This window comes from Mustela nigripes, chromosome 2 (genome assembly GCF_022355385.1).
Source record: "Mustela nigripes isolate SB6536 chromosome 2, MUSNIG.SB6536, whole genome shotgun sequence".
Taxonomy (NCBI): domain Eukaryota; kingdom Metazoa; phylum Chordata; class Mammalia; order Carnivora; family Mustelidae; genus Mustela; species Mustela nigripes.
The window spans coordinates 2,868,813-2,892,013 of NC_081558.1; the positions used below are offsets into that span (position 1 = coordinate 2,868,813).

At 53.1% G+C, this 23,201-nt stretch overlaps 1 protein-coding gene across 4 annotated transcripts; it reads left to right on the top strand.

Moving 5' to 3' along the window:
* Positions 1 to 12,795: 12,795 nt before the first annotated feature.
* CREB3L3 (cAMP responsive element binding protein 3 like 3) lies at positions 12,796 to 22,739 on the top strand. Of its 4 annotated transcripts, none has more exons than XM_059387676.1 (10): positions 12,796 to 12,929; positions 13,476 to 13,604; positions 14,258 to 14,558; positions 15,456 to 15,571; positions 17,076 to 17,213; positions 17,993 to 18,099; positions 20,195 to 20,263; positions 21,406 to 21,490; positions 21,663 to 21,759; positions 21,967 to 22,739. In XM_059387676.1, exons 1-10 carry the CDS (start codon positions 12,903 to 12,905, stop codon positions 22,320 to 22,322), a joined length of 1,425 nt encoding a protein of 474 aa, XP_059243659.1. In that variant the 5' UTR covers positions 12,796 to 12,902; the 3' UTR covers positions 22,323 to 22,739. The 4 variants fall into 4 exon arrangements, with proteins under 4 accessions (XP_059243659.1, XP_059243663.1, XP_059243661.1 ...); XM_059387680.1 differs by having other exon boundaries at positions 21,707 to 21,759; XM_059387678.1 differs by having other exon boundaries at positions 17,079 to 17,213.
* The last annotated feature ends 462 nt before the right edge of the window (positions 22,740 to 23,201 follow it).

Consider the following 23,201-nt stretch of genomic DNA (forward strand, 5'->3'; position numbering starts at 1 on the left):
ACTTAAAATTTTTTTTTTTTTTTTTAATTTTTAAGTCATCTCTATGCCCATTGCGGGGCTGGAACTCACAGCCATGAAATCCAGAGTCGCACACTCCGCCAGCTGCGTCAGCCAGGCGCCCCTCAATCCCCTTTTAAATCTTCTGATTCTGTCGAGAAGTACACAGGGAGCTTCCGTGTCTCTAATATCTATTTGTTAACCTCTTTTTAAGAATCCCCTAATCCCTAACCTTCCACAGCTAACAGTAGCTGCTTAAAGTTTAGTAACATTGTTTCTTTTCCTTTACATCTACTTTGGGCATCAGATACTGTGCTATTGTTGTTGTTGTTGTTTTTAATCTACTCCAGTGTTACAATGTTTCCTTCTAAGATAAACACATTAGAGGAAAAAAGTTAAGTACAGCCTTCCACGTGATCGTGAACTTTGGGGTTTTTTTCTTTATTAAATTTATTTTAGAAAGACAATTAACAACCTGGTGGCAAATTGAGACTGATATCAGATGCCCCCAAAACAAGGTAGCTGTGAAAAATAAATGTTATTAAATCCCACCAAAGGTGGGGCAATCTTTCCAACATCCTCCAACCTGGAGATTCTAAATTGCAGATCCAAGGGACCCGAGGTTCTGCCTGCTGTGGGCAGGGAGTTCTGTGAAGAACTTCATAGCAGGTGCCAGGGAGAAGAGTCAAGGGGCAGTGTTTTCTGAAACCCCCTCTCAGCATGGCCAGCCTCGCTCCTGCGTCGGTGGGGATGGGCCTCTGACTGGTGGGCTTCTCCGTGCACCCAAAGTGGGCCCCCGTAGCTCCAATCGAATGCCACTTCCGATCTGATTTTCCCTGGGGTTAAACATCCACCCCCATGTTTGGCCTTGCAGGGATTTTATATAACCTTTAGGTCAATCTTCACATTTTACAGGTGGGGAGACGGAGTCTCGGAGGGGAGAAGTGATGTGGAGACAAAGCCAAGTTTATTGCTGAGCGAGAGGTAGGACTGAGATCCCCGGGCACCCGGTCCAGAAAGCCACCGTGCCCAAAATGGGAGAGTCCATTGTGAACTGATGAGAGACGATGAGGCGGACGCCCCAAGCTGGCCAAGAACAGGCACAGTTATCCCGGGATCCACGGTGCACGCCGAATGGTGGGGTTCATTCCACAAATGTGTTTGTAGTCACTTTGATGCTCACAGGCCGTCAGTGGCCAAAATAGACCAGAGCCTGTTCCCTGGGTGAACAGGTAACATAGATAAACGGAGCTCTTCCCCACCCCTAGGTGCTCTGCTGGGGTGACCGAGGTGGGGGCTGCCTCTGGCTGGGGTGCTCAGGATGGCTTCTTAGGGAGGTGACCATTGGGCTGAGAGCACCGGCTTTGAGAAGGTGATGTGGGTTGAATTATGTGCTCCCCCATTCCTAAGTTGGAACCCAAGCCCCCAGGACCTCAGAATGTAACTGTGTTTGGAGAGAGGATCTTTACAGAGGTGATCGGGTTAAAATGAGGTCATTGGAGTGAACAGGTGTCTTTCCGAAAAGGGGAAATATGGACAGAGACACAGGAGGAAGATGGGGTCTACACGGCAAGGAGAGGCCTCAGAAGGAAGCAGCCCGTTGACCCCCGGCTCTTGGACTTCCAGCCTCCAGGACTGGGAGGCAAGAAATTCTGTTGTTTAAGCCTCCCGGCCTATGGGATTCCTTTCGACAGCCGGGAAAACCGACTCCGAAGGTGAAGGACGAAGGGTCAGGCCTCATTCAGGATCTGGAGACATGGAAATGCCTCTGCACCCCTCTACCGTGGGCTCCTTTCCAGAATCCTCTGGGGGTGGAGCCGAAGGAGACATCCCCTCAGTGGCCGCCCCCCACCCCCGACCCCGTGGCCACCAGAAGGAAGCCGGGATGACCACATTCTCAGCCAATGGAGGCCTCCCTTCCCTGTGGGAGCGTCCCTGTGACCCTTGGACCAGCCAGCCATAAAGCAATCACCAAGATTTGATGTGGAGGGAGGGGCGGGCCGGGAGAGGAGTGGGGGGGCCGGGAGAGGAGTGGGGGGGCCGGGAGAGGAGTGGGGGGCCGGCTCTGCTCGCCGCCCCACCTCGCTCCAGGCCCTCGTGGGGCGTGGTCCCAGGGGTCGCCCATCCTCCTGAAGCTGGGGGACCACATTCCCCTAGGAGCGAGCCCCAGACTCCAGGCTTGGGGAACAGCGTCCCTGACACACCAGGCCTCCCAGTTCCATCCATACACATGTCCCACCCAGACCCCCCGCAGAAACTTCTAGAGCCATTAACGACTGGCGTCACAGGCCTGACCATCAGCCTTCTCACCCCGGAACAGGCCGCAGCATCCCTACCCTCGCCTGCCTTGCTCGCTGCGAATGACTGTGTTTGGCCTCTGTCTCCCCCCACTGGAACATAAACCCCACCAGGGAGCCGAGTGGGGGGATGATTTGGTTCCGGTATGTTCCCTCCCGCGTCTGCGACACCCGGGACATAGCAGGTGTTCAGTAAACAGCGGCCAGGCCACGGGGATAAATGAATCCACGAATGATGAATCCTCAGCCCTGATGTCCTTCCTCTTTTAGGGAAGATGGAGGGAGTCGCCCCCTGCCAAGCACTCCTCCCTTGGGTGCTCCAAGGGCCTGGTGCAAATCACTGGTCTTCATCGCCCACCCCTCCCAGAGCCGGGAACTTCCAGGACACGCCGGAGCGCGCGGGGCAGGAGCAGGAAGGACCGGCAGCCCCGAGGACGAGGACGGGGAGCTAATCACTGGGCATTGACCAAGAGGTAGATCAGAGTCCCCCTGGCCCCCCCTCGCCGCCCCACAACTGCCCCTGCCACACCCCTATCACGAGGGCTTTGCTCACTGCCCAGCCTGGTGGCAGAGGCAGAGGAGGAGGAGGAAGGCAGGGAGTTGGCCAAGGAGCCGCAGCTCCCAGACCCCCTGCTTCTTTTTCCCAAAACTGACCTTAAAGGGAAGCGGAGGGAGAACCCTCCAGTAAGAAGTCCGAGTAATGGGGAGGTGACATGGTGTCCAGGGGTAAGCCCCCGCCCAGGGGGACAGGGACAGGGAAACTTGGGCGTTGTCTCAACCGAGGCTGACTCACGGGGGGGGGGCACGGTGAGTCATAACCCTTTATTAGCCTCTCCGGCCTCACGGGCAGAGTGGGGGCTGTTGTCACGACCAGACCAAAGGGCTAAGGAGGAAAGCCAGAGGCCAGAAAGCGCCAGGCAGGCGTCTGTCCAGTGTCTCAGACTGGGAGAACCCGGCATTGCTTATGGGTGAACGTACTGGTCATAATGGAAACCAGCGCAAAGACAGCGTGTCTGGGGACCCGGGTCCGCCAAGGTTCCTTCCCAGCATCTTGCGTGCTTCCATTTATTGACTCCGGCCAACAATCCGGCGAGGCAGGGCCTTGAACCCGTCTTGCAGATGAGGAAACTGAGGCAGGGAGCGGTAGAGTCACGGGCCCGCGGACACGCAGCTACACACAGCAGAACGGGTGCTCCCCCAGGCTCTGCTCTAACCCCCGCCATCGGACAGAAGTGGCACGTGTCCTCTGAAAATTTCTAGCAGCTGCTAGAAATTTCACAGCACACTGTGAAATTAAGTTTCGACTTCGTAACATAGCTGGTTGATCCGAACAATTGAATCGATACATCCAAATGATGATCATTTCAACATCTAATCAATACTGAAATGATTTTTTTTAAGATTTTATTTATTTATTTGGCAGAGAGAGAGCACAAACAGGGGGAGTGACAGGCAGAGGGAGAGGGAGAAGCGGGCTCCCCGCTGAGCAGGGAGCCAGGACCCCGGGATCATGACCTGAGCCGAAGGCAGAGGCTTTAACCCGCTGAGCCACCCAGGTACCCTAATATTTCACTTTTTGAGATACTAACTCTTGTATATCCCTAGTGTACTTCACCCTTAAAACACATAACAATATGGACCCTAAATTTCCGTCACAAAATCCTTGATCTGTCTTCATAGAGTTCGTAAGATTTACAGGTACAAATGTAGACTCATGTACTCAAGTTCTTCCATAGGTACACAAAGCTGTCTGTTAACTGAGTTGAGTATCGGTCTTTAAATGCAAATTAACAAAAATAAATGAACACTTCCAACCCAGTTGGCCAGTCACCCTGTATACATCAAAGGCTTCGATAACTGGGTGACATGGCCCCTGTCCTGGGAAGATCAGGTCTAATTCAGCAAACCTGTGAATTACAGAGTTTTTTTTCTGTAAAGGGCCGGATAGTAAATATTTTCAGCTTTGCAGGGCACAGGTCTCTGCCGCAACTACTCACCTCTGCCAATGTTGCAGGGAAGCCGCCATAAACAAGAAGTAAACCAAAGGGCATGGCTAGGTGCCAATACAGCTTTATTTACAAAGCAAGCAGAGGGCCAGAATTGTCCCGCAGGCTAGAGTCTGTCAACCGCGCACTCAATTCTGTGGTTATATTTAAACATCTTCTGTTGTTCCTTCCATGAGCATTGATTGGGTAGCTCTTGTGGGCCAGGCACGGGGGATGCTACCTAGGTCTTGTCAAATTTTTGCAGATAATCCTAGGTGGAGATTTTCTAGCTCTCCACCCCACAGCCTTTCTTCTCTCTAACAAGTTAAGCACCTGGATCAATGTTGATGCAGGGAAGAATCAAAAGACATTTTTTGGTTAATGAAACAATGAATGAATATTCGTATCCCCTAGGGTGCATCCCTCTGCCTGGAGAAGGCACCCAATAAATGCTGAATAAGCGCATGCCCCAATAAATAAATAAAATACATGGTATGTCAGGTGATGGTTAAGTTTCTTTGAGCACGCGTAAAGCCGGATGGGGGATGGGGACCGAGGGAGCAATTGCAATTTTGGAGAGGATGGTCAGGGAGGAGGTGGATCTGAGCAGAAATCTGAAGGTGAAAAGAACCAGCCACAGGGAGATCTAGGAAAAGGAATTCCAGGAAGCGAGGAGAGCATGTGCAAAGGCCCTGGGGACAGCAAGTGCAAAGACCTTCTCCACCAGTGTGGAGTGAGGGAGAGGGAGAGCAGGGAAAGGCAATGCTAAGGTGGTGAGGGAGACAGACACCGCCCCTGTAAGGACTTCTGTGTCATAATAAGGAAAGCAGACTGTGGGGTGGGGGGGAGTGAGGGCCAAGCCAGGAGGAGGGCAAGATGGAGGACAGTGCTGATGGGGCTGGAGGCTGGACCAGGATTCGGGAACCAAGCAGGCAGGGAATGAACGTGTTTTGAAGGCGGAGCCGCCACGACTCATGGATGGATTATAATAAACGCGAGCAAATCCCATTGAAAGATAAAAATAAGTATGAGAGAGTGGGATGTAATGAAAGGAGGTACGCGGCAGATACTCAGGAAATGGAGCCAAAGGGCATGGAAATCAGAACAGTGGTAATGACTAGGAAGGAGCTTCTGGAGAGCGGGGGACGTTCTGTGTCTTATTCTGGAAGGTGCTTACGCAGATCGGTATAGATAAGAAATAATTCACCAAGTTGTACACTTACTATTTGAGAGGGCTTGTATTATACACAGCCTGATATATAATATATAGAACATATTATATTATATAATATATGTATATAATATAATATATGTATATATAATATATATAATATATATACATATATATATTATATATATACATATATATGTGTGTATATGTATATATATACATATATATACATATATACATATATAATATATGTATATAATATATAATATAATATGTTCTATATGTACATATATTATATACTCATACATATACATATACAATATATATACATATATTATATACACATACACATATAATATATAACATCTATCATATAATATTATATTTATATCACATGCATATTATACTTTAAACAGTTCAGCTCTGGCTGAAGTTAATGCTAGTAGCATGCCATGAGAGTAAACAACTTAAATAATTTCAGTGATTCAGGAATGGGACCTTGACAGTCAAAAAATAGGGAGAAAGAAACCAAAGATGTGCGGGTAGGAAAGAATCTTTTTGGCGGATTCAGAACTGGCCGTTCCTAAATACTCGTCATGGCCTGAGTAGTATCAAGGAGAATGAAAAGACCTACTTTCAAGGAGCTCCTTCTAGTTCTGAAAAGACAAGGCGGACAGATGATCAGCAGACACCCAAGGAGACTATGTGAATGCTAATTGTCATGATCTATATTCCAGTGTGCAGTTTGCGTGGGAGAGAAATCTGTGGGCAGAATTAATTAGGGAAAGTGAATAGTTAGCTTCCCACCCCCTCCCCTGGTCATGGAAAGGTAAGAAAATCAACTGAAAATTTTAAGCTGAAAAGGGAATCCACTGACTCACGTTGCTGCCATGCATCAGAAGCCAAGGATTGGATTTCAGGTATGGCTGGATCCAGGACATCAGACCATGGTGTCAGGGATCGATTGCTCTCTGTCGGCTCTGCTGTGTTCTGGGCAGGCTTCATTATTTCACTGTGGGGTAGTGATGGCAAGCAACCCCAAACCTACATTCCTTGAAACCTGGCATCCCCAGTGTGTCCAGCATATCCTTTCTACAGGTGTGGCAAGAGGAGGTGCAGAATGAAGTTACTTCCCCCGGGTCCCACACCACACTTGAAAGCAGTAGAGTTCACACACTAGTTCATCTGGTCCAAACACTGAGTTCTTCACCACTGGATCATACTGCCTCCTATGGTCCTATCCTCAGGCTGTAGAGAAAGTGGGTAGCATTTTCTCAATTTCAAGAATTCTTTTTTTTTTTTAAAGATTTAATTTATTTATTTGACAGAGAGAAATCACAAGTAGACGGAGAGGAAGGCAGAGAGAGAGAGGGAAGCAGGCTCCCTGCTGAGCAGAGAGCCCGATGCGGGACTCGATCCCAGGACCCTGAGATCATGACCTGAGCCGAAGGCAGCGGCTTAACCCACTGAGCCACCCAGGCGCCCCAATTTCAAGAATTCTTACATCTGAGTTTTTCCCAGTCTTTTCTAACTTCTAACTGCTACGTGTCTGAGCGAGAATCTGGCACAGTATGTAATCTCCAGCCAGTAAAGATTCAGGAAGCAGTTTCGTCATGCCCTAAATTAGATGCTGGGGTTTTGTAGACACAAAATTTGTATGTGAAATTGAATACCATAACTTCATGGTGTTTCACAAAGATCCCAGGGGCTTTTGGACATCTTACCACTTGAGTACATCTGAAACACACAGAGAGAAGGATTTGACCTGAGCAAAAAGTTAAGAGCTGATATAGACGTAAGGTACAATTCCTTCAGAATGTAAATGGTCCCGAGAAAAATAATATATTTATTTCACATCTGTCATCACATTTTCAATTAGCAGTAATCGCACCTTGGATAACCTCATTGGCTATGATACTGCCACTGTGCAAAGCTTTGTCATCACATTTTAACTAGACCTAGTTATATCAAAGTAACATCTGAGAGAGGGTGATTTTTGTCCTGGGAGAAAAGCTAAGAACTAATCTTTGAGTTATAATGCCTTCCAGTTCCACAAGAAAATGTAAATGCTCCCATGAAAAAGTATATAGTGCTTGATATCACTGATTCACCTTAAACTAGAGCTAGTTTTACCCAATATCTTCGGATCTTCAGGGGGGTGAATTTTACCCTGGGCAAAAACCTAAGAGTTAATCTGGACTTGAGCTAAAGGGGTTCCTCCAAACCCCTTTAGAAAGTGTAGCTGTTTCCAAGAAAAGGAATAAATGAACCTGATATCAGTCATTCACACTTTAGTTAGAATTAGCTCAAAGAGCTTTGAGTGCCTTTTCGCTCTGTACTGTTGGAAACCACCTGAGGTAATTTTAGGGTTGGAAAGAAAGAGGGATCAGTGAGAAAGACATGGGTCTAAGGGACCTGCTTCCTGACAGGTCTCGTCTGACAATCATTGATACTTAAGTGTTCACACCAGAATAAAGCAATAATGGTGAAAGACAGGCATCTCCTTATTTGAGGAATGTTACAAGGGTGGCACCTAGTCCTGGTGGGAATGCTGAGCTTTGGGGACACAGCTGAAGTGATTTACTGTTATAGGAAAGGCAGCTCTTAAATGCTAACTCGGACCCGAGGTGAGCTTATATCAGGAAACTTGAAGAACCGTGAAGAATGCATGATCCTTGCTTCATTTGTAATGTTTTCTTTCTTTTTTTTTAAAGATTTTATTTATGCATTTGACAGAGAGAGAGAGAGCCCAAGTAGGGGAGCAGCAGGCAGAGGGAGACAGAGAAGCAGACTCCTCACTGAGCAGGGAGCCCGACGTGGGGCTCGATCCCAAGACCCGGGGACCCCAGGACCATGACCTGAGCCGAAGGCAGACGCCCAACAGACTAAGCTGCCCAGCTGCCCCTCTTTTTTGTTTAAATAAAATTGCATTTATGTGGAAGATGTAACAGGTACATGGTGTCAAATTCCAGGAGAGTAAATGATGATGCAGAAGAAAGCATCTTCTTTGGGGCACCTGGGGGCCTCAGTCAGCTAAGCATCTGCCTTCAGCTCACATCATGATCCCAGGGTCCTGGGATCGAGCCCCACATTGGGCTCCCTGCTCAGTGGGGAGTCTGCTTCTCCCTCTCCCGTGCCCGCTGCTTCTGTTCCCTTTCTCTCTGTCAAATAAATAAAAAAGATCTTAAAAAAAAAAAAAAAAGCCTCCTCCTCGGGGAGCTCCCAGCCGTGCAAGCCACCCCCATCCCCATCGTGTCTCACTCCAGCGTTAGTCCATAAACGTTCATTCATTTCCCCTGCCCTCACGCACACGTGGTGTCCTGTGCTCTGCGCTGCCCTGTTTCACTTACCGGGTGCACTTTCAATGGGGAAGATATTATCTTCGGGGGGATGAAAACTAGTGCTCATGGGGTGAAACAGATCTTCCTCTTTTTATGCAAAGCACAGATCACATAGAGAGAATGAGCAGGTACATAACCTATGCGTGGTGTTAGGATTTCAGTGGGACGAAGAACACAAAAACCGAAATGGTGAGAAAACACTGATGGAACCATATACGCTCAATATTGCCTCCTGTCAGGTCAGCGCCTGGGTGGGCTCAGCGGGTTAAGTGTCTGACTCTTAGCTTCAGCTCTGGATGGTGAGTCCGGGTCCCGTGTGGGGCTCCAGGATGGGTGTGGAGCCTACTTTAAAAAAAATAATTATTGGGGCACCTGGGTGGCTCAGTGGGTTAAAGCCTCTGCCTTCGGCTCAGGTCATGATCCCAAGGTCCTGGAATCAAGCCCCGCATCGGGCTCTCTGCTTGGCGGGGAGCCTGCTTCCTCCTCTCTCTCTGCCTGCCTCTGCCTACTTGTGATTTCTGTCTATCAAATAAATAAATAAAATATTTTTAAAAATATATAATTATTGCCCCGTATCAGCACATACAAATAATCATCTTTCATTTTTGAAGTCGTGCAACATTTCATTATGGGAATACACCAGGCTCTACTAACCAATCCCCTGCTGATGGCTATTTTGTTGTTTCTAATGTTCCACTAAGTGTTTTCTGTATGTAATTGTTCACTTTATATTCTGTACATTTTTTATTGAGGTAGGATTAGTTTATAGAAGTAATGCACAGGTCTTGGGTGTGTGTTCAATTTGATGAGTTTTGACAATTCTATACACTCATGTAACCACCACTGAAAATTGGATCTCGGGGCCCCTGGGTGGCTCAGTGGGTTAAGCATCTGCTTTCAGCTCAGATCGTGACCCCAGGGTTCTGGGATCCAGTCCTGCATCGGGTTCCCTGCTCAGCGGGGGAGTCTGTTTCTCCTTCTCCCCCTGTTTGTGCTCTCTCTCTCTCTTGCTCAATCTCTCTCAAATAAATCAATAAAACGCCTTTAAAGAAATAAAAAATAAAAAGAAATAAAAATAAGATCTAGAATATTTTCTCCACCCTAAAAAAGTCCCTTCCTGCCCCTGTCCACAGAGCTCCCCACTCTAGCCTAGGCAACCACTCTCTTTCCCCCAAGATTCCGTTGTCTAGTCTCCAGATTTCCTATAAATGGAATCACACAATGTGGTGCCATCATACGGTAAAGGCACGTTCAACTTTACAAGAGATTACCCAATTTCCCAAACGAGGTAGAACGTCTTGACTCCCCCCAACAGCGGGAGCGTTCCGGTGGCTCCTTTATCTTCCAGAAGTGTTCGACGTCCAACTGTTTTATTTCAGTCGTTCTGGTGGGTATCGTTAACATTTTCACGTGCTGGTAACGGTTCAGAACCAACCAAGTGAAAATTAAAAGAAAAACCCACGCCGAGACAGTTATGTTTGGGAAATGCTACTGACCAAGTCCGTCCACTCTAAGAACACAGCAGAGCCTTGCAAAGATGGGCCGGTGCTCAGAGCCATTTCTCGATGGGGTGTTGCCTCATCTTGTTTGGCTGACGCGTCTCTCCTGCTGTGTTTCACACTCACACGTGCTGGTGGAAGCTACTGTGCGAACGTGACTTTGCTTTCCAGCTTAGCGTTGCCGGGAAGTACGCGTTCCTGTTCCATAAACGAGGTACTACGATGCCAGCATCAAACAGTCCTCTTGTCCCGCACTGCTTATCCTTGTTGGACTCGCGCAGATATCTCTTCGTTGGGTTCTATAAATGCTTTCTGAAGTCCATAATTATATATAAAAATTTAAATGCAAGTATCTTGGGGAGCGGGACTAGGGGGTCAAATCTACAGAAAGGGGTGAGGGAGTGAGTCCAGACCCTTTCCTCCGGCAGGTTTAGGTACGAGGAGGAGGGAGAGCTCTAGCTGAAGGGCCCTGAGGCTCCTGGGCGTCAGCAAAGAGGGGGCAGGCCCCGGCAGGGCGAAGCCAGAAGTCAGATGTCACCTACTCCGCACACCTGCCGTCCCTGCCCTGGAAGAGAGTCTCCACAGCAAAGTCTAAATAAATATTGTGTCTGGGATCACAAACGCCAAGCCAAGCCAAACAAAGCCCTGACGAGTCCAACACAGGGTGGTTACAGAGGAAGCAAGGAAGGTGGGGGAGCTGAGGCTGAGGGGGGACAGTGACGCCCCCTCTCCGCGGGGCTGGCGATGCCCCAGGGGGCGCTGGGGATGCCCGACCCCCTCCATACTGGGAGCTCCCCCAGTCTGATAGCCACAGACGTCTCCCAGACGTGGCCCAGGGTGCCCTGGGGGCGCCGCTGCTGTCATGTGAGTCCCCATCAAATACAAGGATGGCACCCGACGGGGCACCTCCTGGGCACTCATTAAGTCTGTCTGTGAATGGATGGCGATGGGTCCATTGAGAAAAACACACGGGGATGGGAATTTCTTGAGCGCAAGGGGGAGTTTTCCTGCCAGCTGCGAGCCTGGTGCCCGGCCCTGTGCCTGACACACAGAAGGCTCCGTTCAGTTCTCCTCGGCCCACTCAGCTCCCAACAGCTTCCTGTGGTATTTAATATAAAACAACAACTTCTCCTGGCCTGCCCCCGACCCCACGCCCTGCCCGCCCTTCCTTCCTCCTCTCGCCACCTTCTCCTCCTGCCCCAGCCACGGGGCCTCCTCCCTGTTCCCAGGACCTTTGCATGTGCTGTTTCTTCAGCTGGAAACACACTCCCCCCAGATCTTCCCAAGGGCTCCTTCTCCTCCTTGAGGACTGCGGTGAAGTGTCATCTGAAGGAGTGCCTGGCGGGCTCCTGAAGTGGGTAAAGCACATCGTTCTTGATCTTGGGGTTGTGAGTTCAAGTCCCACCTTGGGTAGAGAGCTTACTTTAAAAAAAAAAAAAAAAAAGGTCACCTTCTTCAAGGACCAGCCTTTGGTGGCCTTTCGCCGTGGTAACACACAGTGTCTTGGTAGAACTTAGTCATTTGTCAGTTTCCTGATTTATTTATGTATTTATGACATAATTGGTTCAGGGCTCTATCCCTATCCCTAGGGCCTGAAACGGGGGTGGTCACAGAGGACGTGTGTCTGAGTAAGGGTTGACTGAGCCCCTTGGCTGTGCGCAGACACTTTCTGGATAATGACGACCCGGCAGAGAAGAAAGCAAACTCCATTCTAGCCCATAAGGCCCTGGGAGTGGGGAGGAGGGAAGACAAAAAACAAACAAAAAAAAAGGTTGAGGAACAAGACACTGTCAGACAGTGAGGGGTTCTTGAAAGCAGCCGTGTCACAGAGGGCTATGGGGCCGGCCTCCTCTGGCGGGGGGCGGGGGGACGGTCACACATGGCCTCTCAGCCAGCTGGGCTGCATGTATGAAGACAGTGACCGAGTCAGAGGTGGGAGGGAGGGCAGCTTCCCGCAGGCAGAACAGCGAGTGCAAAGGCCCTGAGGTGGGACCGAGTCCGGCTCAATCAATATCCGGTGAACAAATGAACCATAGAAGATTCTAGAAGGAACTGATTGCTGCTTAGCTTTGGCTGGGGAGGACTTGGAGCATGGCTGGGAGGTTGCTGGCTCCGGAGGGAAGGGAGCTTCTGGCAGAGGGGCGGCTCCAGCAAAGGCCTAGGATGTCCTTTTCTTGGTTTTGTTCCATCCTGTGGGTGGACAAGACACTGCCAGGGGCTCTGGACTCTCCTGGAGACCTACATCCTGGGACTCAGAGGAGAAACAGTCCCTGAAAGTAGGGGAGAGGTCATGGCAGAGCTGAGGCACCCCAGACTTTGGCCTTTGCCTCTTGCCGGCTAGAAAAGCACAAAACATCAAGATAACGGTCTTCCCTCCTTCCCCCAGCCTGGCCTGGTGTCAGTGGCCCTTCGCCCTGTCCATCTCGCGGATTCCCCAATCAGCACCCAGGGATGGGCTAGGAGCTCCCGATACAATTCCAGCATCTTTGGGGGGTGGTTACAGAGCTACAGAGAGGAGCGAGCAGAGTCGGCCGTCCTGGTCCTGGTGGTGGGGTGAGGCTCCAGCTCCGAACACACTCAGAAAGCAGCAGGAGGCCGGGCTGGCTGGCCTCATGAATGGGGATTTAGTACCTGGAAAGGTGAGCCCTGTGGAGGCGTGGGGTGTGGGGACTCTGGGGGAGGGAGGGTCGGGGCGGGGGGGCGCTGGGGGAGGGAGGGGTGGAGGCCAGGAAACCCTCCCAAGATCCCAGAGTTGGAAGGAGCCTCCCACCCCACCCCCCATTAGACAGATGGGAAAACTGAGGCCCAGAGAGAGCACGGAATGGCCAAACTCATGCCTCCATCCCGGAGCTCTTCTTGTCTTTCCTCGAGGAAGGGGGCACTTGGGCAGGACGGGAGGGAAGAGGGCGCTGGTTCCATCAGCTTCATAGGAGCTGACCAGGCGGTTCCCCCGCACGCATGCCCCTGTCTAGAGCTTTGAAAGAAATCCGCTTGCCGGCCCTGGGAGGGCCTGTGGGAGCGGCACAGCCCGCCTGGAGATGGGAGCGCCAGGGGCAGGGTGGGCCGGCCTGGGGGTCGAGTGGGGGCTTCGGTTGGAGCCGCAGGGACCTGGCGGCGGCGTGCTGATGGGGGGTGGGAGGAGGGGGAGCCGTGGGTTCCTCACGCCTGTCCCCTCCTCGCCCCAGATGGCTTCCTCCAGCTGCCCCTTGGACCCTATTGGCAGCCTGGAGCTCCTGGATCTCCTGTTTGATCAGCAGGATGGCATCCTGAGACACGTGGAGCTGGGTGAGGACTGGGACCACGTCGAGGACCAGGTGAGGACACACCGGGCCTCAGAGCCGGAGCTCCACTAACTCGGGGAAGCATTTAGGGCTCGGAGCTCAGTTTTTGTTTTTGTTTTTTTTTAAGATTTTATTTATTTATCAGAGAGAGAGAGGGAGAGAGAGCGAGCACAGGCAGACAGAATGGCAAGCAGAGGCAGAGGGAGAAGCATGCTCCCTGCCGAGCGAGGAGCCCCATGTGGGACTCGATCCCAGGACGCTGGGATCATGACCTGAGCCAAAGGCAGCTGCTTAACCACCTGAGCCACCCAGGCGTCCCTCAGAGCTCAGTTTTAACAAAGCTCATCGTTGTGTTGAACCTCTCAGCTACTCTAGGGAGTAGGTGACATTAGCTTCTTCCTAGAGGTGAGGAAACTGAGGCCCAGAGAGGGACAGTTACTTGTCCAGGGTCACACAGCAGTTTGGGGTTGGGTTCAAGCTCAAACTCGGGGCTTGTGTCTTGGTGGGTACCCAGGCTGCATGATCGTGTTCAGGCTCACCAACCCCGGGAGGAAGGAGCATTAGCCCGTTCTGTCTTGCAGAAAGGACAAGGGAGGCCCAGAGAGGATCTGCGGCTTGCTCGGAGTCACAGAGCGATCCAGAACAAAGCACAGCGCTTTTAACTCCCCCCTCCGTCTCTGTCCCAGCAGGTCCTGCCAGGCCCAGACTCTGACGACTTCCTAAACTCCATCCTGGGTTCCGGAGACTCGGTGCCCAGCTCCCCGATCTGGTCCCCTGCAGCCAGTGACAGTGGCATCTCTGAAGACTTGCCTTCTGACCCCCCGGACACCCCTCCACGCAGCGGGGCAGTCACCTCCCCCACCAGCTGCCATGCGGCCGAGTCAGCCAAGGGGCTCTGCCCCTCCTACCATCCTGGAGCCCCCGGCCTTGCCAGTCCCCCTGGGCCAATGGCCCATGTGCTGGAGGCCTCTGTGGCCATAGACCTGGGTAGGTTCCGCGTCTTCATTCACCACCCTTGCCTGGTTCTGGGCACTGGGCTGACACATACCCACCCTTTGAAAGAGATGCTGTCCTGGGCCCATTCCCCAGGTGGTGACATGGCATTCCGGGTGAGGTTTAGGAATGAGTCAGAGCCACCGAGCTGGGCTGTAACCCTGGCAGACTGGCTCCCGCCCCAGACGCCACCTTGTCAGCCTCATCTTTGAACCTCCCATGCCTGGATCTTGGAGATGCTCAATGAAAGCGTGTGAGGTCACAGGACCCTAGGCCTCCAGATGCTCCTCCTGGATCTGGGGAAAACTAGCCTTATGCAGAAGACACCCTCCCTAACCCCCAGCAGGGTGTCCTTTGTCCCTTGAGTCTTGCAAGGAGGCAGGAGTGCTTAATAGATTCACTGGGGAACTTACAAAACTGAGACTCAGAGAGGTTGAGTCATTCAGTCAAGGTCACACAGATCTGCCCAGCCAGGATACGAACCAAGAGCTGTGTAACCCAGAAGTCTGCGTTCTGGGGAGCAGCCTGCCTATAGGTGCCAGGTGGAAGGGCATCTGAAGTGAATTAGACCTGGTCCCTGTCCCCAGGGGGAGATAAGGCGCTCTGGCTGGAGACCTAGTCTATAGTCCTGGACAACAACCGCTCCCTCCTGGGCTGGCAGTGGGTCCCTCAGCGGTGTCCCGGGGAGTCAGGCTCCCAGTTCCCTCAGTGAGAAGACGGAGGCTCCAGCTGGGGTTCTCTCCTTCAGCCCAGGCCTTGGGTTTGTGCCCCCAATCCCTAGCACATTGTGGTCAATCCTGGAAGCCTTTCTGGAGGCAGCAGGTGGAAGCTGGGCACTCAGAGGCCCCCACCTGACTTTTCCCTGGGTTTGTCCCCATCTGCCCTCGTCAGAAATGTGGAGCCCGGACCTCTGCTCTGAGGAGCAGGTTGAGCCGGCCGACCAGCCTCCGTGCTGCAACCTCACAGTGAAAGATCTCCTGCTCTCCGGCAGCGGGGCCGCCGACCTGGTGAGCAGTCCCCACCCCCACCCCCCGCCAGAACATCGGGGCTCAGAGGGCTTCATGGGGTCCCAGGACCTCCATTTCAGAGATTGGGAAACTGGGTCACACACAGGGTAGGGCACTTTCCCGTAGTGATAATAATTTTTTTTAAAAAAGGCTAAAACCAGGGGCGCCTGGGTGGCTCAGTGGGTTAAAGCCTCTGCCTTCAGCTCAGGTCATGATCTCAGGGTCCTGGGATCGAGTCCCGCTTTGGGCTCTCTGCTCAGCAGGGAGCCTGCCTCCTCCTCTCTCTGCCTTCCTCTCTGCCTACTTCTGATCTGTCTCTGTCAAAGGAATAAATAAAATTAAAAAAAAAAAAAAGGCTAAAACCAAGTATCCGCTACAGGCCAGACATTCTTCTAAATGCTTTCAATGTATCAACTTTTAATTCACAGAAATGCTAAAGATTGGGGCTCTTGTTACATTAATTTACTCTTGAGGAAATAGCACAGAGAGGGTCAGCAATTTGCCTTAAGTCACACAGCAGCCGCTGGCTCGATCCCTGGCTGACCTACTGAATTCCTGCTCACAGACCCAGGACCATCTGTCTTTCCGAGGGCTTTGAGTACCCCGAAACCAGATCTGATGACCCAATTAGTGCCCCCATTTCACAGATGAGGAACCAGTGATCAATGGCCTGGAATTATGGGTAGTGGGGACTGTCCCTCAGGATGGACAGACTGCCCCAATCTGTACCTTTATTCTGGGGTCTGCCGTTCCACCGGGTGACATTTCTAAGACTTGGCCGCTCGGATGACAACGTTCTTTCCTTTCTGATGTTTATCTTTCATAATTTAAATTTAGTTAAACACTTTTTATGAATAGGCAAATGCAATCATTCAGCAGGAGTTCCAAAGGCACAAACAGGCGTGGGGGGGGGGGGGGGGGGGGTCACCTCACCTCCCTTTCAAAAGATTCCAAGGATTCCTTTCGAAGGGATTCCTCCTCCTCCTCCTCACCCCCTCCTCCTTCTAAGCTTGACATAAGTACCATCCCACACTTACACTGGTTTTGCCCCTTTCTTGTTTTAACTTGAGAGTTTACCCTGGTGATTGCTTTAGGTCTTGATATGGGGAAGCCCCTGTCCTTTTCCACACCCCCCCCTCCATGATCACCTGGATCATACCTTATTTAATCTGTCCCCTCTTTGTCAGCTCTCCCCCTTGGGTCCAGCCCTTTGCTGTTACTGTGAATTTTCAGAACCCAGAACAGTGCCCGGCGCCCAGTAGGTGCTTAATACATGGTTGTCACATGACTGTTTGTTAAACAGATGAAAAGTCTGTGCGTCTGCGGTGAGGGTATCTGTGGGATCAGTTCCCGGCTCAGGGGGCTGGTGCCGGCTCTCGAGCCCCAGTGCCCGCCCGGACCCGGCCGCAGACCGATGGACAGTTTCTCAAATCTGGTCCCTCCTCCGTCTCCTGGAGGCTGTCGGTTTCCCGCCCCCAGCGCCTTGTCCCCGCTTCCCCCACAGCAGCAGCAGCACGTGGCAGGCCCCCACCTGCTGCGCCCCGGGGCTGAGCACTGCCAGGAGCTGGTGCTGACAGAGGACGAGAAGAAGCTTCTGGCCAAAGAAGGCCTCACCCTGCCCACCCAGCTGCCCCTCACCAAGGTGAGCCCGGGCTCCGGGCCCCGCCCCCTTTCCTGCCGCTACCTGCGCCTGGCTCTCACCGGTGCGCCTCCTGCGCGAGAATGTCAGGACTGGGCTGTGGCTGGAGCTGGGAAATGCATCCTAAAGGCCAGCTGGGTGGGCGGGTCGGAACACCCGGGAACCGAGGGCGGGCTTCCAGGCAGAGGCGGATTTGGGCACTGGGAACCTTCCTGGGCCTTTCACGCTGTATCATACAGCCCCTTGCAAGCCGGAGCTCACAAAGGGGGTGACCCGCAGGCCAGCTGTTCCTGCAGACAGGCTCCCACTGGGCTGTGCTGCGTTGTAGGAATGTTTGAATTTCTCTGGCCGGGAGTTTTCACGCAAGAATTCCGTGACCGTGGCCCCCCCCCCCACACCGCCACAGGCAATAGCTCGCCGCAGCCACCCCCCCTCGACCCCCCAAGCCGATTTCACTCACCACCTGGGTTTGCCATGCCCACTGCCAAGACCGTCGGTCTCGGGACCCACCTGCCGGCCCCAGGAAAGCGCTGTTCCCCGGCGCGGCCGGAAGGTGGCGCCATCGCCCCGGTGCGCAAAGTCTGGGCGCAGGTTCCTAACTGGGACTGGGATCCCGGAAAACCATCAGGACCCAGGAGCCCCCCTGCAGACTCTGCATGAATTTAGAGGGGTCTCCTGGACTCTCCCCCCAGATCCCTGGGTCTGGGGGTGGGGGGCTCCTATGGAAAGAGAGCAGGGGTCCAGACAACAGAGCGGACCCTCCTTCCCTTGTCACTGCGCAGTACGAGGAGCGAGTGCTGAAAAAAATCCGGCGGAAAATCCGGAACAAACAGTCAGCCCAGGAGAGCCGGAAAAAGAAAAAGGAATATATAGACGGCCTGGAAACTCGGTAAGACTGGGGGGACTGGGATGCCACACGTGGGGTGGGGGACGGGAACAGAGGCCAGGAAGAGGGATGCAGCAGTGACTAAGGTCACAGTTGGGGGGGGGGGGCTGACAAAATGAGAGGTTTTTTCCGCTCTCGGGGAGAGATTATTTTTCACGTGAATTGCAAGGGTGGAAAGATGCCCGGAGATGGCAGGAGCTTGGCCTCGGGGTCCCTTTATCCCCCAGAAGACGTAACGCAAAGAAAGGAGACTGTAGGACCCATCTTGTTCTGACTCTGCCTGAAGACGGGGTGCTTCCTCCCCTGGTCTGAACATCCCTGGTCCTCAGCTGTCACGGCTTCCTTGAGTGTGTGATGGGAAGGACAGAGGGGACGCCATTCTTGGCAGAACTTCCTCAACGGAAAAACTGTCACCCAGTGTCATCCAGTCACCTCTCTCTTAACTGACGGAAGGGGACAGCCTCCTCTTCTCTAACAGAAGCGTAACGAGCTCGCTCGCTCACTTCTGGACCTGGGCCTGACTCGATGGGGTGTTACGGGTCCATCTGGGTGTTCTGTGTCTTCCCAAGTCGGCTTTGAGCTGTCCTCCACTTCCGGGAAGTGGTCCGTGACAATGGACCGCCGTGACAATGGACTGCCATGAACTGGTTCACAGTGGTCTCTTCTTAGTTTGCTGAACTCTGTGCTGTAGGCGGTTGTACCCATTTTATTTTATTTTTATTTATTTATTTGACAGAGATCACAAGCAGGCAGAGAAGCAGGCAGAGAGAGAGAGAGGAGGAAGCAGGCTCCCTGCTGAGCAGAGAGCCCGATGCGGGGCTCGATCCCAGGACCCTGGGATCATGACCTGAGCCCAAGGCAGAGGCTTTAACCCACTGAGCCACCCAGGCGTCCCCCCCGCCTTTTCTTTGGTCGTACCCATTTTAATCATGTGCTGTTCATTTGGGCTTTCTCTTTTCCTTCATCTTCTTGACTCACCTTGCCAGAAACTTGTTTATTCACTTATTCTCGCCGGAGAATGGCTTTCTGGCCCTCCTCCCGTCCACCTGTACTTCTGTGTTCTAGCTCTCCCATTTCTGCTCTTAGCTTTATTATTATTTTTAATGTACCTACATTCAGTTCATTAACATACAGTGTATGATTCGTTTCAGCGGTAGCGTTCAGTGATTTGACAGTCTTGTTGCCCTTGGTTTGAGTATGTTCTTCCTTGGTGCTTTATTTTGTTCTGTTGTCCTTTTGCTAATTGTCAACACGTGTGCCTCCAGCTTGTTGAGCTGGAGGAAGGCTGGGAAAGGTCTGTCCCTCGCCGCCCTGCGTCAGCTGCCCCTTGCTCATGATTTGCTTCTGGTTTCCTCCATTGACATTACCATTGGGTCCTTGGGTCTTCCTTAATCGACATCATGGATTCTTTTCTACCCCATGAGTTATTTAGAAGGAGGGCTTTTCGGCGGGGTTGGGGGGGCGGTGCTTATTCCTTTCCCTGGATCCAATGCCAAGACCAGACTACCCCATCTGAGTGGTCTGAGCCAAGACCATGCTCGCAGATGGATGCTGGTGGGAAGGGTGGGGCTCCAGCCTGGATCTGGGGTCCCTAGACGGACAGATCACCATCGTGATGCTCCTCAGATGCCATCCGCGAAACCCCTCATCAACTGTGTTTCATGTTCCCCCAGACACTCTGTGAAATAGGTAACCGTTGCCCCATTCTACAGGTGAGGGGACTGAGGTCAGAGAGTAGAGTGACTTGAGCTCACGGGGAGGGTGAGGATGGTAACTTGGTCCTCCGTGGACTCCCAGTCATCCTACTCCTTGGTCTTCGGGAAGCATCGCTGTCCAAGTTTGGCATTCCATGCCCAGTCCTGGGGGCACAGGCTGGAGGGAAACCCCCACACCAATGCAGACGTGGGATATAGGATCGAGGCAGAGCTGGGTTCAAATCCTGACCCATCCACAGATTTGCCAGGTGACTTTGGATGAGTGATGTCCCATCTCTGGCCTCAGATCCCCTGCCTGTGAAGTGGGGCCTCTCAGGGAGAGGTCAGCTGGGCCAGTTGATGACAGGCATATTCTGAATGTCACTGTGACATTGTTCCTGCAGGATGTCAGCTTGCACAGCCCAGAACCAGGAGCTGCAGAGGAAGGTCTTGCATCTTGAGAAGCAGAACCTGTGAGTCTTGGTCCTGCTGTGGCAGAGGACGGGGGGAGCTGGCCCCCAGAGTCCCTCGCAGGAGAGAAGAACCGTGTGGGGGACAAACTTGTGATGGCAAAGCAGAGCAGGGGTTATGGGCTCCACCTAGAAGGGGGCAGGCTGCATAGAGTTGGGCACCTGGACTTGGGGACGGGTGTTTCCGGAGGAAGAAATGGCCCACAGATGGCCAGAGGCTAGAAACACAGTGTCCTGGAGGACTGCACGTGTTCTAAGAGGGACAGTCATCTACTTAACACTTATTTAGTATCTTGTCTGTGCCAGACATTCTTCTGGGCACTGGAACCACGCGATTAAACAGACAGACCATCTCCCGACTTACAGAACTCATGGTCTAGTGGGAGACATACTAAGACAAGTGAAAATATGTGAAAGATTATTTTCAAATAGTGATTGTCACTGAGGGGGAGAGTGAAGCAGGGCGAAGGCACTGGAGAGCGAGTGGGGCTGCTCTGGGCAGGGAGGTCAGATAAGGTGACTTTTGAGAGGAAACCTGATGGATGAGAAAGAACCAGTTCCGAGAAGACATGTGGGAATTGTGTCCTTGGCACAGAGGGAACCAGCATGTGCAAAGGTCCTGGGGCAGGACTAGGTCTGGTGTGTTGGAGAAACAATATGTGGGCCCATGTGGTTGGAGCAGAGTGGGCAAGGGAGAGAGAAACAGGGGAGGGGACAGGGCAGGTCGTGCCAAGCCTTGGGGACCATGGGGAGGACTTGGGCTTTTACCCAGGGTGGGGGGAGCCCTGGGAGGGTGGAGAGAAGCCCACTTACATTTGAAAAGTTCCATCTGGCTACTGCTGGGAGCATGAACCCTAGGAGGGCAGGAGGGGCCTTAGGGGGGCCAGAATAGAGGCTGGAGCTGGAGTTTTGGTGAGAGATGATGGCGGCCTGGATCAGGGAGCCGAGAAGTGAGTGGATGCAGGGCGGGGATGTTCAGGGAGATTTACTGAAGCGAAGATGGAGAGTCCGGGACTCTAAGACCAATGGGGCCATGAGAGATGAGTGGGGTTCAGACATCAGCCAGGCTGGGAGACCCCAGAAACAGATGGGAGTCAGATCACAACGGCCTGGGGCTGAGCCAAGGCCTGCGCATTCCCACTAAGGTCCCTCTTGGAGCAGCTGAAGAAACTCCAGGCCATTGTCGTCCAGTCCACCAGCAAGTCGGCCCAGACCGGCACCTGCCTAGCGGTAAGTCCTGGTCCCGAGGATAAAGGGGGTCCGTGGCCTTGGCCAAGGGGACTGTGCAGGGAGCTGACCATAGCCTGAGCCCCAGTTCAAGCACGACCCCATCGTCTGGGCCTTGGTTTCTTTGCTCACGGGGTGGGGGGAGGGATGGGGTGACCTCCCCCCTCTCCGCCAGGTCCTGCTGTTCTCCTTTGCCCTCATCGTCCTGCCCTCCATTAGCCCTTTCGTCGCCAACAAAGCCGAGAACACCGGAGACTACGCACCTGTTCGAGGTAGGTGGGTTTGAGATGCTCAGCCTTCAAAGCCCCTCTGGGGTGCGCCATGGGTACAGTCCCTTTGTTTCCCCAAGCCCCTATACTGGGCTTCTGGGGGGTGGGGGAGCGGACCCCCTCATTTCCACCCTCTGAGGCTGGGGTTAGGGACGAGAGGGATGCCAGTCTCCCATCCTGTCCCTCATGATCCTCCCAACCCTCGCTCAGTTTTCTCCAGAACTTTGCACAACGACGCTGCCTCCCGCGTGGCCCCCGACGTCACACCAGGCTCCGAGGCCCCAGGACCGCGGTCCAAGGATGGCACATCCCAGGAAGGGTCTCCAGGCAGGCCCATGGCGGACTGGAAATCTCGGGGCATGTCGGCTCTGGGCAACTTGACGAAGGGTCTGGACAACTCGACTCTGATCCCGGACAACTCGACCCTCCCCCGGGACAACTTGACACTGGTCCCGGACAACTCGATGGAGAAGCTGAAAGGGGCCACCCTGCTGGGCTGGACTGCGCCTGAGCCAGCGCTCAGCTCTGGGCGGGTGGGATTGGAGGCAGCGGGGGAGGAGCTGTGAGCACCATCTCTATGTGCCCTCAGGCCCCTGGGCTTAGGGGACCTTCTGTGGACAGTCACGACGGGCATGGGGGTGAGAGGGGAGACCTGGCAGAAGATCCAGGATGGAAATGCACAATCTCCGGGACCCCGAAACACACAGAACACGCCCAGACACAGGACGCTCACAGGGTCACAAAGCCTGAGAAAGCCACAGACCCAGGCAAAGGAACCTGCAGACACATGCAGAGTGACCCACAGACCCAGACAGATAGACAGACACACAGACATCATGACCCAACAGCTCCCCTGCTCCCGGCCTCCTCCCTGCCCCCTGCACACAGGGAAGAGAAACCGGCTGAGTCTGTGGGGACCCAGGCCCCAAGCCACCTCACTTTTCTAAGCTTGCAGAGATCCTTAATAAAGTATTTTGACAGAACATGGCTGGCACAAAGAGGCGTTGGGTGGGAGCCGAAGCAGAGTCTTGGGCTCCCCAACTCCTGGAAGGAGGGGCTGGGCCAGCCCATGATGCGAGGGGAGGTGCAGCCCCACCCCCAGGCTGGAAAGGCCACATGCCAGGCCCTGGAAGTGCCTTCAGCACCTTGGAGAGCGGTCGCGAGGCCCGTGCTTGTCATGCCTTGAATGAGCTGTCTGGGGGCCCTTCAGGGTGTCGAGGGAAGGTCTGGGGACCTGCCCTCTTGGGGGCCTCCACAGCCCACCCTGCTCATTTTCCAGATGGGGAGACTGAGGCATGGGAAGTGAAGGATGCTGGCTGGAAGCCGGCTGTGTCTGACGCTCATGCGTGGTGACTCCCCACCTGCTCTGAGCAGGTGCCAGGGGCTGTGAACCAGACCTGCAAAGCCACAGCCTCTAGCCTCCAGGGGCTCACAGCCAGGCAGTG

Excerpts from the sequence above, each read along its gene's own strand:
- CREB3L3 (XM_059387676.1), top strand. The coding sequence starts at position 12,903 with ATGAATGGGGATTTAGTACCTGGAAAG. Across the intron at positions 15,572-17,075 it reads GCAGCGGGGCCGCCGACCTG|CAGCAGCAGCACGTGGCAGG; the intron begins GTGAGCAGTCCC and ends CTTCCCCCACAG. Across the intron at positions 20,264-21,405 it reads CATCTTGAGAAGCAGAACCT|GTCCCTCTTGGAGCAGCTGA; the intron begins GTGAGTCTTGGT and ends ATTCCCACTAAG.